This window comes from Rhinolophus sinicus, linkage group LG12, assembly GCF_036562045.2.
Source record: "Rhinolophus sinicus isolate RSC01 linkage group LG12, ASM3656204v1, whole genome shotgun sequence".
Lineage (NCBI taxonomy): Eukaryota > Metazoa > Chordata > Mammalia > Chiroptera > Rhinolophidae > Rhinolophus > Rhinolophus sinicus.
This window is the reverse complement of record NC_133761.1, coordinates 31,149,470-31,168,267: the sequence shown is the minus strand read 5'-3', so window position 1 is coordinate 31,168,267 and position 18,798 is coordinate 31,149,470. Positions and strand designations below refer to the sequence as shown.

General features: G+C 33.2%; 1 protein-coding gene across 1 annotated transcript in view; it reads right to left on the bottom strand.

The window, feature by feature from the left end:
• Positions 1-223: 223 nt before the first annotated feature.
• Positions 224-18,798, bottom strand: part of RGS22 (regulator of G protein signaling 22) — a 173,260-nt gene continuing 154,685 nt past the window's right edge. Inside the window, exons 23-28 of the mRNA XM_074316672.1 lie at positions 16,516-16,674; positions 4,288-4,374; positions 2,238-2,331; positions 2,082-2,120; positions 1,756-1,803; positions 224-891 (exon numbers count right to left, since the gene is read on the bottom strand). Of these exons, the coding sequence (XP_074172773.1) occupies positions 1,799-1,803; positions 2,082-2,120; positions 2,238-2,331; positions 4,288-4,374; positions 16,516-16,674 (384 nt within the window). The 3' untranslated portion in view covers positions 224-891; positions 1,756-1,798. The remainder of the gene's footprint in view (positions 892-1,755; positions 1,804-2,081; positions 2,121-2,237; positions 2,332-4,287; positions 4,375-16,515; positions 16,675-18,798) is intronic.

Genomic DNA, 18,798 nt, shown 5'->3' with positions numbered 1-18,798 from the left:
TTGGAGCTTCTGAATCCTGAAGCCTAGAGATGGTGAAGTTTCATCCTCTAGGCCATTTCTTCTTACACATTCTCCTTTCCCTCCAGGAAAGAGAAGGATATATATATATGTGTGTGTGTGTGTATGTGTGTATGTGTATGTGTATATATATATATATATATATATATATATATATATATATATATATATATATATATATATATCTGGGTTCTCTCTGCTACAAGTGTAACTCCACTTATGGCTTTTATCTTTTAAGGCTCTTCTCTTGCTATCCTGTTTATCACAAAAAGTGGCCTGTGGACCAGCTGCATCAGAATCACCTGGAATGTTTACTAAAGAGGGAGATGTCTGGGTCCTGCCCAAGAACTACTGAATCAGCTTCTCAGAGAGTGAGCCCAGGAATCTGCATTGCTAGCAAATGCCACAAGTGAGTCTTATGCACACTACAGTTTGAAAACCACTGCTTTAGAGTTGGGTATAGGGGTGGGGTAGGGAAGGCTCTTCCCTTTATGTGTTGGGCCAATTTATTGCTAGGAATATTAGTTTCCTAAGCACCTGATGACTGCGTCTGCTAACCAAATACAGTAAATGCTCAAAAATCTTGTTGAAAGATTTCTTGAGGAGTATAACATTATATTTCCTTAAGGTTTGTGATAAGAAACTATTTTGATTTTCCTAACCTGGATAGAAGTAGTTTTATTCTAAACAAGGTTTTAAAAATTTTATAGTCTGTATGTCATGTGTACAGAATAGCTCTAATTTTTAAACTGTGGGAGTAAAACAAGCCGAACTTTATTTAGATGGCAGGCTTGCTCCAATGTAGATCATCCAAAAAAAAAAAAAAAAAATCACTTCAGCTTCCATGTCAGTTAAATTTGGCTTAAAGAATTCCTGCAAAAGAAAAACAAATGGTTGAAAACATAAGTAGCTATAGAAAATATAAATCCAAAACAAACCAAAAAAACCCACAAAACCTCACATAGAGTTTTCTGGATAAAAAATTAACATATATGTCAGCATACTCTAAATGTTGGGGGCACTGTAAGGTTGGACTAACAGGTGGGGAACTGAGTGAAAGGTGCAAGGGCTGGGATAAACCAGACGAGAAAAAAATGAGCAGTCTTGGAACATAAAGTTCTTCTCATCAAACCCTCCCCCAAATCAGAAAACTAAGGATTTTGAGAAATAAAAAGGTAAGTTGTAAGACAGAAGATAAGAGAAAGGGGACTTTTCCTGGACTCTTCAAGTATCGGGTCAATGAGTTAGACATATACTACATTGTACTCGCATTTTACTTTGTAAGGGCATAGTTACACTCTAACATTTGTATCCAATCAAAACTGTATAATCACATCAATATCTGTATGAGCGAAGGACCCTGGCTTGATCCTCAGTTCTTTATTTTCAGTTCCTTCTTATATTCCTAACTTGGGAAAAAGCAGCTTGGAAACTTGGGAAACTGAACTAGAGTCCATGCTTCCATATGTGTTGTTTGTGGAAGAGAAGAATAGATAAGGAGTAAATAGAGGTAACAATGATCATTTCCCAGAGGTCTTCCTTTTCAAGACATTGTGCCATTCAGAAGGGAAGCAAAGCGCTCCTACCTACCAATTTGTTAGTGATGTGTGTGTATGTTCAGTGTGCATGTGTGTGTGTATATTTTGTGTGTGTACATCTGTGTAGCTGTGAAAGTACATGAGTGTGTATGTGAGAAGGGCATGGATGGAACTGAATAAATTTCAGTTTATGACTTACCTTGCACCTATCAGCAACAGGGTGTAGACTCACAGGAGTGCTGTCATTCTGGAAAGGGGATGAAGTGTTAGGTATATGTCTTAGTCTTTCCTCCTCAGTTGGGGAAAAACAGATAGAAAGATAAAAACAGGACACACACACACAAACACACACATGGAAATTCTCCTAACTTGTGGGGTCAGATCATTTGGGAGGAAGTCCTGCCCTCTACATGACCAGGTGAGAGGCAGAACTCTAACAATAAGGAAGAAAGCACTGAAGATAGACTACCGCTAAAAACTCACGCTGGACATTGTAGGAAGACATGGTATTTTTGAAAAACATACCTGAAGTAGTGGGCCTAACATTTATAAAAGATGATGTGCCTGCCACAAAAATAAGAGAAATAGGAAAAGAGTGAAATAATCATCAGCAAAGTCCTCTAAAATTAATCTGTGATGGAAGACAACAAAGCAACCTTGTAAGCAAAAGGCAAAAATTACCTGCAAATAACTTCTTTTCTAGTTCTTCTTGAATTTTAAGAAGAATCCTTTCCTGTTCTAACGCTTCTATATACTTCGAATAGCACCAGGTTGGCTAGAAAAACAATTTTCAAAGTGAGTTTTGGAAATATTTGCCCTAGAAAATAAACTGATGGTAAGATGACTTGTATCAGGGCCTTCCTTAAACTCTTAAATATAATAAAACAAGCATATATAAATTTATAATTATATGAATTTTCACAAGTAGAACTTACCCATTTAACCTTTTACTGGGTATCACAAATTATTATTGATCTACCTTATACTGTTTTAATAATAATATTTGTGATAAAGGTAACTTTTTCTATAGCCTTGACCTAAAATTTTAAATCTCCTCACTCCAGGTTGGGGGGGGGTGGAAAATGAGGATGATGACGTACTATTTCTCAGTGAAACAGTGTCTTTGTAAAGACATTTATAAAACAAATGCTTTATAGATTTCTTACAGCTATTCAATCACCTTTGTATATTCAATTTGATTATGAATTTAGGTGCTAAGGAAAGATCCGAGTTTTTGTGGGGGCTAGTTTTGCATGTGGATTCACTACAATTCTTCAATGTGCATAATCTATCTTAAACTAATGCATATACAGAGAATTCCACACTTACTAGATGGCAGGGTTTTTTTTATTATTATTTTACCAATTGCTATTGTAATTTAACATGTATACATTAAATAGCAATAATAATAGGCATTTATATTGATAAAATTTCTTTGGTTTCCAAAAGTTTTTTAGTTTCTAATCTTGAGATATATGAGAGCATCTCATCATCACCATCATCATCTCTTTCTCTCTCCCTTTCTCTTTCTAACATATAGGGAAACAGGCTCAAAGGAGATTAAGTTATTTATTTCAGACTTCAAGGTAATACTGACTTGTAAGTGTCAAGGTAAAAATTAGAAACCTGGTATCTCTATTTCCACATTTCCCCCTTTATTTTTACACCATGTTTCTGAAATTTAATGCTAATGAATGTACTTCCAAATGTCATTATGAGGTGTCATGCGCCTTTAGATACACCTTTTTTTAAATATAAAACAGTCTTGGTTTCATTTGTAATTTTTACAATTTCTTTTACTTTTTTATTAAATTTATTGGGGTGACATTGGTTAATAAAATTATATAAGTTTCAAGTGTACAATCCTATAATACATCATTTGTATATTGCCTTGTATGTTCACCATCCAGAGTCAAATCTCCTTCCGTCACCATTATTTGACCTTTTTTACCCTTTTCTATTTCCCTCCTCTCCTGTTTCCCTCTGTTAACCACCACACTGTTTTCTGTGTCTATGACTTTTTGTTTGTTTATAGATATATCTTTTTCAATCTATGGTTCCACAAAATTGGACATTTCTCTTCTCTCAATGAAAGCTTCAGTCTATCAGTTATCGTAGCTGGGTAGCTGAACTTATTTGATATTCCTAAATACCAAAAAGATTGTTTTTCAAGCTAGTATTATTTAAGATGCAAACATTTTCAATAGAAGTCATTTAAGTGGACATAAATTAAACTTATGAAATTTCAGGGAAGTGATAGTAATGTACAAATTATAAATGTAAATCTAAACATAACTATAAATGTATTAGTTGATGGTCACACAACTGGCCAATTTTACGACCACTTCAATGAACTAAAAAATTGAGACTAACCTTTGACATTCTTCTTTCTTTCCTTATTAACCCAAGAATATATCAACCTATATATAGACTATCTTGTTTTATATCTTATTCTCCCTTTTCCAATAAGATAGTGATTTCAACTTCTATCTCTTAAATCTTCTTTATATGTATCAAGAAACTATTTTCCGTGATTATATTGTCCCAGATCAGCTGAAATTTTAGTGTTCTCTGAAAGCTCAAGGAAAGTCCTTTCCAATCTCTTTTAGTATTATAATTTTAGCCTCACTTTCAAACAAACACACTACTACTGTAAAATGACTGAGCTGCTGTATTCCACTATCCAGTGTTCTATAGAGGAAGTGATGTCTGTGATATCTTTCTTGCTTACCTGTCGGCCATATGCTTGCAGGCCTAAAACTGAGCCACTGACTAAAGCAGCTGTTCCCGAAGTACTAGCATACAGTTTGATTCCATCCTGTAATTATAGTAAATTAAATTATTTCCAAAAAGGGTAATGCTATATTAATATAAGCTTCTCATTAAGGAATCATAATATCATATGAAAAAATATTTTGTGTTGAGCACCATACCTGAGGTTTTATCAAGTCAGTATCACTAACATGACATCATCTACATTTTGATCTTTAGTTTTCTTTCATACTAATATAAAAGTATTAAAATAAATGAGAGAAATCATGAAGTACGAGGTAAAAATCACCCCTAAATTCTAACATTCAAGAAAAACCACTACACATTTAATCTATGACAATGGAAGCAAGAATTTACGGTGGGGTAAAGACAGTCTATTCAATAAATGGTGCTGGGAAACCTGGACAGACACATGCCATAAAAACGAAGCTGGACCACCTCCTTACACCATACACAACAATAAATTCAAAATGGATTAAATACTTAAATGTAAGATCTGAAACCATAAAATTCCTAGAAGAAAATATAGGAAGAAACTTCACAGACATTACCCGGAGTAAGATTTTTACTGATGTATCCCCTCACGCAAGGGAAGTAAGAGAAAAAATAAACATGTGGATTACATCAAACTAAAAAGTTTTTCACAGCAAAGGAAACCATCAACAAAACAAAAAGGGATCCTACTGAATGGGAGAAGACATTTGCCAGCGATATACCTGATAAGGGGTTAATATCACAAATTTATACAAAACTCACTCAACTCAACTCCAAAAAAAACCCCCAAAAACCCAATTAAAAAATGGGCAGAGGACATGAAGAGACATTTTTCTAAAAAGGACATACAGATGGGAAACAAACATATGAAAAAATGCCCAACCTCACTAATTATTAGAGAAATGCAAATAAAAACCACAATGAGATACCACCTCACCCCAGTCAAAATGGCTATCATCAATAAATCAACAAACAACAAGTGCTGGTGCGGATGTGGAGAAAAGGGAATCCTTGTGCACTGTTGGTGGGATTGCAGATTGGTGCAGCCACCATGGGAAACAGTATGTAGGTATCTCAAAAATCTGAAAATGGAACTACCTTATAATCCAGCATTCCACTCCTAAGTATCTATCCGGAGAAATCCAAAACTCTAACTCCAAAAAATTTATGCATCCCTATTTTATTGCAGCAATATACACAATAGCCAAGACATGGAAACAACTGAAATGCCCATCAGTAGATGACTAGATTAAGAAACTGTGGTACATTTATACAATGGAATATTACGCAGCCATAAAGAAGAAAGAAATGTTACCATTTGCAACAACATGGATGGACTTAGAGAACATTATGTTAAGTGAAATAAGTCAGACAGAGAAAGACGAATACCACATGATTTCACTTATATGTGGAATCTAAAGAAAAGAATAAATGAATGAACCAATCAGAAACAGTCTCAGAGACATAGAGGGAAAACTGAGGGTTGCTAAATGGGAGGGTGGTGGGGATAAGAGGGAAGGTGAGGGGATTAGAAAATAGTTGGTGACCACAAGAGTGCCACGGGGTTACGAAAGTTAATTTGGGGAATGTAATCAATAATGTTATAAAGATTTTGTAGGGTATTCGATGGACACTTGTCTCATTAGGGAGACCACCTCAGGGGTGATGTAGATGCACTGTACACCTGACACTGAAGCTGAACAATAATGAATGTTCACTACAATTATATGTATATATATAGTTACAAGAAGCGCAGTACAGCACTAGGAATACAGACAGTGGAAATGTAATGTCTCTGTGCGATGTCATAGGATAGTGGATGGGGGGAGGGGGGTTGTCACTGTGAGGGATATAAATGATGTCTAACTATTACATTGTTTTGTGCACCTGAAACTAATAAAAAAAGTTATATATATATTAAAAAAAGAAAAGAAAAACCACTACAAACGTTTTCATGAACATCCATCCAAATTTCTCACTAAGGAAATGCATAGATTTAATCTATAATTTTAATATTTATATTTATTACATAAATTTCATACAAATGAATTCACATTAACAGTGTTCTTTTTAAATGTTTCATGTAAAATCTGAAATGCTTCTATGTGAATAAATATAGAACACGAATATAAATGGCAGGGTCTTTTTATCATTCTCCAAGTATGAATGCTGTAGAACAGGAAGTATACTTTCGAATATTTGTTGGGTGATGAAACAAATAAATTGCATCATCATTTAAAATGGGTGAATGGTCTTATGCATGCAAATATTTGTCAAACAATAAAAGAACAAACTATTATCATTATTTCCATGAGTCAATAATATTCTAGTAAAGGAATGTACCATACATAATTTAATCAATGCCCGCTCTTAGAAATTTAGGTAATTTAAAATTTTTTACTATTATAAATGATGCAGTGTACATACATCTTGGTGCATTTTTCCAATTCTTTCCTTTAGAATAAATTTCTGGAACTTTATTAGTTAGATTGAAAAGAATGTACATTTTATACAATATATGTTGTGAAACTGTCCTTCAGAAACAAAGTACCATTTTGCAATTTCTCCAATAACACATGAGTTTGTAACTCTTTTACATACTCTTAACCAACACTGGGTATTTTCTTCTTTGCCAGTCTGCATGTTTTTGGTTACCAGTGAGGACGAACAACTTTTAATACTTTTAATCATTTGTATTTCCTTTGTGAATTGCCCAATTTTCTGTTAAAAGTATTTATCTTTTTTATTATTTATTATTTATTATTATTTATTTTTACAACTTACATCATACATTTTATATTTTCCTAATTTGTCATTTAACCTTGTTCATTTTTGCCATTTAAAAGTTTAAAATATTTATTTAGTTAAGTCACTGATCCTTTCTTAATGAATTTGCCACTGTTCATTTTAAGTACTTAATATTAAACTAGATGATATTTAACTAGATCAAAGTTTTAAAGAGATATTCTTTCTCCCATTATAATCTTCAAATTACCAAGTTCCATTTGATTCCTTTATAAGAATAAGAGATAGAGGATATATTTGATATTAGTTGTTTTGCTATAAAGGACAATTACTGCTACAATATTAATTAGATAATAGCTAACATTTAATTTATGATATACATTGTTCTTCCCATGTAATTTTAATCCAACCCTGTGATATAAATTCTATTACTAACTCTATTTTACTGAAAAAATGAAGTTTGGGGAAGTGAAGTGGTTTGCCTATGATACTAGAATAAATCAATGGAAAGGTCAGGATTCAAAACCAGGCAGTCTGACTCTAGAGACTACACTTCTGTCCACTATACTGTTCTGTCTCATATCAAATAATACCTTACAATTGTGTAGTAGAATAGCTTACATGGTCTTTTATACATATCATTTCAATTAATCCATCTCAAATCAAGTGAGATTAATATTATTACTATTAGATGCTAGGTGGAATTGGGGTTAAGAGAGTTAAGAGTCATGCCCATGGTTACCTAGGGGAATCCAATGTTTTTAACAGTAACTGATTTTTTTTCAGAGTATACATTTTTATGTTACAAAAAAATCATGGGTTTCATATTTTCATTTTCTCCAACATTTCCTATGTCTTCATTGACAATAAAATACTGGAATAAACATTTTGTTCTCTATTGGTCTTCCTTACCTTATATTTTCCATGTTAAAATAAATGATTGTGTGAAAGTTGCATTTACTAATAAGATACCAATGTTTATTGCATAGAATAAGAATATTGAAAAGTAGAATTATTTTAGGACTATTCACCCTATAAAAATGCTGCTCTTCAATTGTCAATATTTGTATCTCACCCTGTTAGCAGTTACCATATCTGTCCACAGATATGGACAGATGAGAAGATCATTTTGCACTTCCATAAACAATGTACAATACTGATGATATAAACATACATCCTGGATTTTCTGGAGAAGTAGTAATTTAAGATTTTCTATATTCTCATCACACCACCTGTTCCAACTTTTGTTTCAGGCAATATATTTACGATATATCTAAGCAAACTGAAAATACTTGGGACTACACTTAGAAAGCTGTGAAGTTCTTCCTCAGAGTTTATGGTACAGTAAGAGATCTTTATAACCTCCACACTTCTATATTCATTTATTCAATAAATATATATTTAGAACCATTTGATTATATCCTACTTTTAAGATTAACACAAATTATCCTTTTCTATGAGGTCCTTCACCTTTTCCCTCAAAATAATTAATTGCTCATTTTCTGTGATCTTAGCTATTTTTGTTTATGTAATTTACAGTTAAGTGTATGTATGTGTCTACCTACCCTTACACTATATTCATATGCTTAGCATATGCAGTAGGGATCAATATGTAATGGATGATCAATAAAACTCTATGTAGTAGATGATCAATAAAGGTCTAGTGAAAGAAATAAGAAAAGGGTTAGAATGAATCCTTTCTAATCCTCTTGAGAGATTATTTAGGCCACATTTGTAGAAAATACAGCAAACTCATGTGAGACTCATAGGATTGGTGAAATTATTCACATGCCACAGATGCAATCAGAAAAGAGCTACAAGCACACATAAATTAGACAGCATCTCTTTTTCTTCTTCTTCATTAAATCCAAGTATCTACTTCCTGAGCCTTCCAACTTGGGATCACATTCATGCAGATCAATAAGATGTGGACTTGCCTCAAGGCACTGGGTAAGGTAGATGTGAGGATTTTAATTTAGTGAACTCTGTTCCTTGTCAGATTATATACTGTGTTTCCCGAAAATAAGGCCTAGCCAGACAATCAGCTGTAATGCGTCTTTTGGAGCAAAAATGAATATAAGACCCAGTATTATATTATAATATATTATATTCTAGTAAAATAAGACCAGGTATTATATTATATTATATTATATTATATTATATTATATTATATTATATTATATTATATTATATTATATTATATTATATTATATTATATTATATTATATCCGGTTTTATATTATAGTAAAATAAGACCAGGTCTTATATTAATTTTTGCTCCAAAAGATGCATTAGAGCTGATTGTCCGGCTAGGTCTTATTTTTGGAAAAACACAGTAGATTGGGCCAGATGAATAGTAGGGGGGGAAATTCAGATTTGGTATTATTTTATCTATCATTTATCACCTAAACCACTGGAAGGGAAATAACTGTGTAAATTTTTAAAATAAATAATCCAAAAATAATTACATTTAACTTTAATAACATTTCATATGTGTGTGTGTGTGTGTGTGTGTGTGTATGAATTTGCTCCATAATACATCAACAAAAATATGTGAAGCCACATTGGAAAACTCAGAAGGAAGACTTTGTAGGCACCGCCTCCTATTTTCTGGCTCCTACATCTTCCTTGATTCCCACTCTATACTGGAAATACCCTCAACCTCCAGATTATACAACACATCACCAAAGATAAGCTTCTGAAAGTCTGATCTAATTTTTTGTACCATCATTCACACAAAAATGTTATTGAATATTAAATACATGCAAAAATATTTACAACACACTCGTAAGACATGAATAACAATATCACTAAAGCTTAAGAAATACATGTTATCAGTACCTTTGTTCCCCTTTGTATTACTCCCCGATCCAATCATCTATCTCTACCTGCCCACAAAGCTAATCACTTTACTGAATTTTGTAACAATTCCTTTTTCTTATAGTTTACCATATTTGTATTGCTTCGTTTTGTATGATTTTTGAGCTTTATATAAACAGAATGGACTGGTTCTATTCTTTTGCAACTTTCCTACCCAATGTCATACCCCTGATATTCATCCATGTTTATTATTCTGGTTATAGTTTATTTGATTTGCATCAGAGCACAGTATTCTACGATATGAATTTATTTATCCAATCTCCTATTAATAGACATTTGGATAGCTTCCTATTTGGGGGTATTGAAAACATGGTGGCTATAAACCATGTATGTGTCTCCTGATATATGTGTCCATGCATTGCTCTAGGACATATGTATGTATATACAAGTAGATTTGCTAAGTTGAAGGCTATGAGCATCTTTTAATTTACCAGATAAAGTCAAATAGTTTTCCAAAGTGACTATCAATTTGCACACCCATCTATAGTGATGGGTTCTGACTGTTCCACATCTCTAAAATAGGTGGTTGAGGAAAATGAAAGACATTTCAAAATGACAAGTGATAGCCGTATAAAACCATTATAAGAAAATAAGAACTCCAACATTTCAGTTGATGACAATACTCTCCAAGAAATCCAATCATAAATCCAAGGAAAATTATAACATAGAAGCTCAAAATGAATTAAATATTCTTATAGGAACATTTGCATATATGAAAGAATACTCCAAATCATAAATCCAGAAACTCAGGACAAACAAAAAATAAATACTAGAAAGAAAATGTAAAATGACAGTTAACTGAACTTAAAAAAAGATTGAAGAAAAAGCCAAACTCTCTCAAAAATGAAGCTAAAAGGTGTCTAAGGGAGAAGAAATTTGACTGAATAGATAGATGATAGATAGATAGATAGATAGATAGATAGATAGATAGATAGATAGAGATTTACATACATCATATGTACAGAGAGTGCCAAAATAATGTATGCACATTTTAAGTATTAAAATTGTAATACTCAATATATACCAATAACAAAAGATGAATACAAGTCATGTTTGACTTCTGCAATTACAAGAGGTGCTCAAAGTGGTTAGTATCAACATTCAGACACTTTTGATTATGGCAAACTACTGCTTGAGCAACGTTGACCAAAGTTTCCACTTGTATACATTTTTTTGGCACCCTTGGTATGTATACAAAGGTGGACTATTAAGTTCACGAACTTTCCACAGTGTTAGAGCACGGTGGAAAGTTCGCGAACTAAATTGTCCGACATTCATGTGTACACACACACATATATACACTTACTTTCTGACGCATATATGTATATAAATAACATATAATACGTATATAAATCATAATGGATCAGAAAGAAAGTGTACATATACATATATAATATTTATATAACCACCCCCCAAAGTTGGCAAAAGACATAAACCTACAGGCTCAAGAACCTGAGTAATCTTCAAACAAAATAAACCCAATGAAATCCACAAAAGACATATCGTAATCAAAATTTTGAAAACTAAAGACAAAAAAAATATATTGAAAGCAGTAAGTGAGAAAGAATAGCCTTACCTATAGGGAAAAGAAAGGCTAAAATAATAAATCTTGGAACATCAAGAAGGAAGAAAATGAAAAGAGCAAAAGAATGGGTAAGTAGAATAGACTTTTCTCCTCTTGAGTTTCCAAATTTATGTTTGATGGTTAAAGCAAAAATTATTAAATTGTCTGATGTGGTTCTCAATATATGTTGAGGAACTATTTAAGATAATTATAAACAGGTGAGGGGAAAGGACCTTAAAGGGAAGTAGTTTCTAGTCTTTACTCAACCTGATAAAATGTCAACATTAATAGACTGTGGAAAGTTATGTATGTATAAAACAATATCTAAAGCAACAACCAGAACATCTAAACAAAGATACATCAAAATGAAACTCTAAGGAATGTTCAAGTAATCCACAAGAATGCAAGACAAAAGAAACAGAAAAAATGAAAAACAAAGGGAACAAACACAACAAAAAATATAATGGCATACTTAAGAACTAACATACCAATGATTACATTAAAGATAAATAGACTAAATACAGCAATTAAAAGACAGAGATCGGCAGAATAGATTTTAAAAAATAAGCCAATTACCTGCTGTTTACAGGAAGTGTAATTCAAAAATAATGATATAGGTAGTAAAGAAAAGGAATGGAAAAAGATATAGCATGCAAACATCAAAGGAGAGCAGGCTGGTTCTGCAGCTTAGGAGAAGTTTGGCAGTTCCTCAAAAGGTTAAACATATAGTTACCATATGAGCCAAAAATTCAACTTCTAGATCCCAAGAAAAATGAAAACATATGTCCACACATAAAATTGTACAAAAATGTGCACAGCAGCATTATTCATAGTAGTTATAAAGGGGAAACAACCCAAATGTACATCAACTGATGAACAGATAAACAAAATGTAGTATAGCCATACAGTGGAATATTATTTGGCCACAAAAAAAAATGAAGTACTGATAAATGCTCCAATATGGATGGGCTTTGAAAATATTACACTAAGTGAAAGAAGCCAGTCACAAAAGACTGCTATTGTATGACTTCATTTATACAAAATGTCCAGATATAGAAAGTAGATTAGTGGCTTCCAGGGGCTGGAGGGAGGAAGGAACAGGAAGTGACTGCTAATGGGTATAGAGTTCCTCTTTGGGGTGATGAAAACATTCTAAAATTAAGTAGTAGTGATGGTTGCATGACTTTGTGAATATATGAAAACCACAAAATTGTAGACTTTAAAAGTGTGAGTTTTATGGTATGTGAATTAAATTTCAATAAAGCTGTTATTAAATAAAAGTACCCAAACAACAACAACAAAAAGTAAGCAGGAGTAACTATATTAATATTTTATTGTAATAATCCTGAACAGGAAACAACTCAAATATCCTTCAACGAGTGAAGAGTTAAACTGTGGTACAGATGTACCATAGAACGCTACTCAGCAATAAAGAAGACGAACTATAGATATACACAAAAACTTAGATGGATCTCAAGGGCATTTATGTTGAGTGAAAAAAGCCAGTCTCAAAGTCACATCCTGTATAATTCCATTTATATAACATTCTCAATATGACAAAATTATAGAAATAGGGAACAGATTCCTGGCTGCCAGACATTAAGGATAATTGGGTAGAAATGACTTGCAGTCACAAGGGAGATATTTGTGGTGTATCTTGAATGCAGTGTTGGTTACTTGAACCTACACATGCAATAAAATGGCATAGAACTATACGAGGTGTGATCAAAAGATACGGTGAATGTTCAAAATTTAAAAAATTCTTACAGTAAAAGACACATTGTCATTAATCCCCCTCAAAATATCCCCCCTCACTTCGAACACACTTATCCCATTGTTCTTGCCACTTTCTGAAGCAGTTCTGGAAGTCCTCTTTCGTGAGTGTCTTTACTTCATTCTCCACCATGACAATGCTCCATGTCACATATTGCTTCTGGTACAGCAATTTTTGTCAAATAAAAATATTACAGTGTGTCTTCATCCACCTTACTTACCAGATCTGGCACTGTGCAACTTCTGGTTCTTCCCCAAAGTCAAAATGACCATGAAAGGTAAACGTTTTGAATCGATTCAGGAGATCAAAACAGCCACGACAGTGCAACTAAAGACATTAACGAAAGAGGACTTCCAGAACTGCTTCAGAAAGTGGCAAGAATGATGGAATAAATGTGTTTGATGCGAGGGGGAATATTTTGAGAGGGATTAATGGCAATGTGTCTTTTACTGTAATAAATTTTGTTATTTAAACATTCACCGTATCTTTTGATCACACCTCGTATACCTTGTACTAATGTCAGTTTCCTATTTTTACTATTGTAAGATGTAGCCATTGAGGAAAACTGTGTGAAGGGTACATGGGCCTTCTGTACTATTAATATTCACTAACTGCCTGTAAATATTAATTATTTCAAAATAAATTTTTTCTAAAAAACCATTTGGAATTTGAAAGTTAAAAAATTTCAGGGCAACAGTATTTTTTTGAATATGAAATACTTTGGAATAAATTTTACAAAATACATTCAAGACCTGTCATAAAAAACTACAAATCACTGCTGAGAAAGTAAAGAGTTAAATAGATATACTGTGTTCATGGATTGGAAGGCACAATACTGTTATGATATCAATTCTCCCCAAACTGATCTATAGGTTCATTACAATCCTGCTCAAAATATCCAAATATTCAGTTAACATGTGAAAAGTAGTCCCACCTTACTAATGATAAGGAAAATGTAAATAAATGCATTATCATGATGAATACTATTTTCCATTATCAGATTGGCAAAAATTTCAAAGTCTGAACATACCAAATGAGGACCACCAAATGGGCAAAAGCAGCATTCTTATATACTGTTGGTAGAAATATAAACTGACACATTCACAGGGAAAAAAATGGTAGCACCTACTCTACTAAAAACACATATACTCCATTGCTCAGCAATTCCAAAAAATTTTTACTTATGAATATGGAGACGTTTACTGGAATGTTGTCCAAAGGGTTGTTTGTAAAGTTGAAAACAAGAAACAAATATCCAACAATAGAGAAATAGTTAAATAAAAATAGTATATGTATTCATGTGATGAAAGAGTATGCAAAATGTAGAAAGACATGTTGCACACTGTGTACTATGGGCAGAATTGTGTGCCCCCTAAATTCATATATTAAAGCCCAAACTTCCAGTGTGACTGTATCTGGAGATAGGATCTATAAGAGGTCACTAAGTTAAAATTAGGTCATAAGAGTGGCGCCCTAATCCCTAAAGGGATTGTGGTCTTATAAGAAGAGGAAAAGAGACAGAGAGAGAGAGAGAGAGAGAGAGAGAGAGAGAGAGAGAGAGGTCTCTTTCCCCCAACCTTGTGAGGACACAGGGAGAAGGTGGCTATCTATAAACCATGAAGAGAGCTCTCATCAAAAATTGAGTCAGCTGGCATCTTTATGTTGGGCTTTAGCCTCCAGAACTGTGAGAAAATGAATTTCTGCTGTTTAAGCCACCCAGTCATGGTATTATGTTATGGTAGGCCAAAACAGACGAATAAAATGTGGTACCATTTATGTAAGTTAAAATACATACAAAATAGGCCTCTGTATTGATTATGAATTCATAATTCATGCATAAAACACTACCTTTAAAAAGAGATGGAATAACATATCTTAAACTTAAGGGCTGCTCTTGGGGATGAGGAAGGTAATGGAACTCAGGGCTAGGGTTTACTCTTTCTGCAATATTTTATTTCTTAAGAAAAAAAGCAAATGAAGCAAAAATGTTAACAGTGTTTATTTTGACTGTGCAAATATAAATGTTCAATATATACTTTTGTATTTTTCAGTATCTTTGGGGACGAAAAAGGGGCATTGTAATAAACCTAACTGGAAGTAACCTCACACAGTGATCTGATCATAAATTCCTAACCGGAAGGCAGGTCATGATGGGCAGTCATATAACTTTAGTAAAAGGTTTATCTTTGCCTTAAACAAGCCCTGTCCATTGTGTTTGTGCATCTAGATTAACATGCCTTTGAAATGCCTCTTTTTCAGACCCCTCAGAAGCAAAACCACCCTATAGAGAGCACATAATTGTGTTAACTATCCTATAGTCCAATCCCCACCTTGGTTTCGTCAACCTCCAAGTAATCTTCCTGATCTTCCCTCCTTAATCCCAAATGCATAAAGAAATTGCAAACTGTCATTCTCCAAAGTATTTTTCTCAGTCTGTTAAGATCTTGCTTCCAGGAGTATCCTCTATTTGGCTCAAATAAACTCAGAAAAAGTTTTCTACAGGTTTGGACAGTCTTATGTTGACATCTTTTAAATTTATTTTTAAAAATAGAATAGGCATAAGATTATAAATAAGATAAAATACATTATTGGAGAGCACTTACCCCTTTTCATTTCAAAGAAAATATAGATATTAAAGAGAGAGAGAGATGAATAAATGAATGAGTAGATAGACTAACAAATAAGCAGACTGAACAATTCATGATTCATATTTATAAATTTCACAGTCAATGTATCAATGTAATACTGAAAATGCCGCCCCCAGTACATATTTTTTCACTCATTCATTCATTTCTGATTTATTTAGTAAACAATGATTAATAATTGAGCATGTGCTGGACATTGATATAAGTGCTTATGAGACACAGATGAATAAGACAGATACTACCCTTGAGGATGTCGATCCAGTGAGGATGACAGATGGAAAAACTCATTCACAAGAAAATATAAAGCATTTTACAAAAGAAATAGGAATATGATTACAGTGAGGATGAGTTGCTTGAGTTGCCTAGGAGAGTGTCAAGGAGGCCTTCACATAGCAGAGATGACATTTGAAATGAATTTCAAGTTCAAAACCAAGTCTGAAACCTCCAACTGAAGGCTTAAAACCCACTGAAATCTGTATTCTATAACTTTTCTGTATTTTTCTCTAGTCCAAATTCTTCTATAAATTCATAAATATCACATATCTTTTAAAAGTCTGATTAAACCCCAAATGAGTCTTGTCTCACCTGTGCAAATTTTTCATCTTCTATGACTGCCAATTTTTTCTTCTGCTTATTATATTCTTGTCTTCTCTCTAAAGCACTCATAATTTTTTCATCAGTTAAGTTCTTCCTAAACTCACAAAACTGAGGCCAAAATTTAAACAGAACCCCAAAAATTGTCATCTGTATAAAAAAACAAAGTATGTCTCAGATTACAATTTTATACAAATGTATCAATTTAAACTCTAATTCACCATAATAATGGATTAACTATTCTATCTTTAATGCACAGCATGTTTCCTCCAACTTATTGTCTCCAGACATCTTGGTATAGTTTAGCTCAGCACATGCTTATCATCAATGTTTTTTACTACCAATGAGAAATCTTTCTTTAAAAAAAAAAAACATACACTTACATACACTTAAAAGTCACTTTATCCTTTATGTTTACCTAAGCAATTGATTGTATTAATAAAGAATCCATTAGGTCTTTTTAAATAAGAAATTTATGTTTTCTTTTAAAACATATACTAGTTGATCTGCCACACACTCTGCTGTTTTATGCAAGTATTCCAAATATTCAGTTCATCAAGGGGAACTCCTCTCCACCCCTCCCCTTTCTTTCTTTTAGAGAAAGGAAATACCATTTTGCCTCTGGAAAAGCTCTTAAACAAAGCTGCAGATCTAAGAATAAATCTTGAGTAACTTTTAAATGATACAATCTCTCTTTTATGTGCAAGCAAGAAAAGTAACATTTAAAAAGCAGAGTGGTATCCTGGACAAATGCTTTCCATGAGGACACTCTACAGTAAGTGATTAATTGTGATATTTATAGAGATAAGAATTGTTGCTCAAATTCCCATGCCAAGTTTTTCCATTAGTTCCAGAGGCATACATTACTTCCAAGAAGGTAGGACTTGCCACATCAGATCAGTCCAACATCTTGTTGCTAGGAATGGCCTTTCCCTAATGCCCTGGAGAAAAATGAACCATCCCATTAGGCGCCAAGCCAACTCTTCAGAGGAAAAGAGGAATTTTTAAAAAGTAAATGCTGCAGTGATCAACAGAGGCCTGAATTAGTATATTTCATTACTCTCTTTTCTGTACATGGATATTAGTAGTAATTCTAAAATTATTTATTCCTTTTAAAATACAACTTTGTCACTGAATTCTGTAAACTCTTGGGATTGTGAACACAAAAGTTAGAGATACTTTATTTGACAAAATGCATGCTTTTAATTTTAGTTTTTTCATCCATTTCTCATGCATTTAATGAAGTAATCCCTTGCTCCAATGTCCAGAGATCATGGTAGTTTTTATATGAACGTCTTAAACTTAACTCCTCCTCCTCCTCTGTTTACCAACTATTGACACTACTTCTCAGTTATTTCTCCAAAACTTGAGTCATTCCCAACTCTCAAACATATTTCTTTCCATCTAGAAGACATTCCAGTAAAAGTCACTGGATTAAGACAATTTTTCAAAGGCAAATATAAAACTGCTCTATTCCTAAAAGCTGCAATTAAGATTTTAGGTTAATAATATACATGTTATTCATGAAAATTACCGTGTACCTCCAGAACCTTAAAAGATAATCAAACTATGGGTAAGAAAATATTTTAATAAATACAGATCTACTTTGCTCACTGCCAGCAGATGGACAATGGCTTTATATGAGTAAAAAGGTCCAGTGATGAGAACTTGGGCTGAGTGATGAGAACTTTCAAGCTATTAAGGGGGCAGGTGAGAAGTAGGCATCGCCTACACTGATAATATTAAAACAGCCAACAATTTTTAATATACTACTTAGCCATTTTGCTCAACTTGCCCTCATTTCCAGTTTGATCTTACTCCTTTCTGTTGTGACAGGTCTCTTTTTACACCATTCATTCACGTGTTCAAACACTCTTATTGAGTGCTTCCTCTGTGCCAGGCATTCAGGTCACAAAGGAAAATAAGAAACAGTCCTGCCCTCAAATATGTTACAGGAAAAGGAACATCAGGCATGAGAATAGTCATTTTCAATTTTGTGTAATAAAAGTTATTATAAAAGCACAAGGAAGAAAAGATGATATTGAAGAAAGCTCAAGAGGGAAGAGAGTAAGGCCCCGTTACGGAACTACAAATATTTCAGTAAGACTGCGAGAAAGATGGCAGGGAATGGTAAGAGATGTGGTTAGAGAGACATGTAGGAAGAAGCATGGTCCTCATCTGAGGACAATGGGGAGTAATTGAAATTGAAAGCAGAGAAGTGACGTGATCAGATATACATTTTGAAAAAGATGGCTGTGTCTGCAGTGAGTTGAA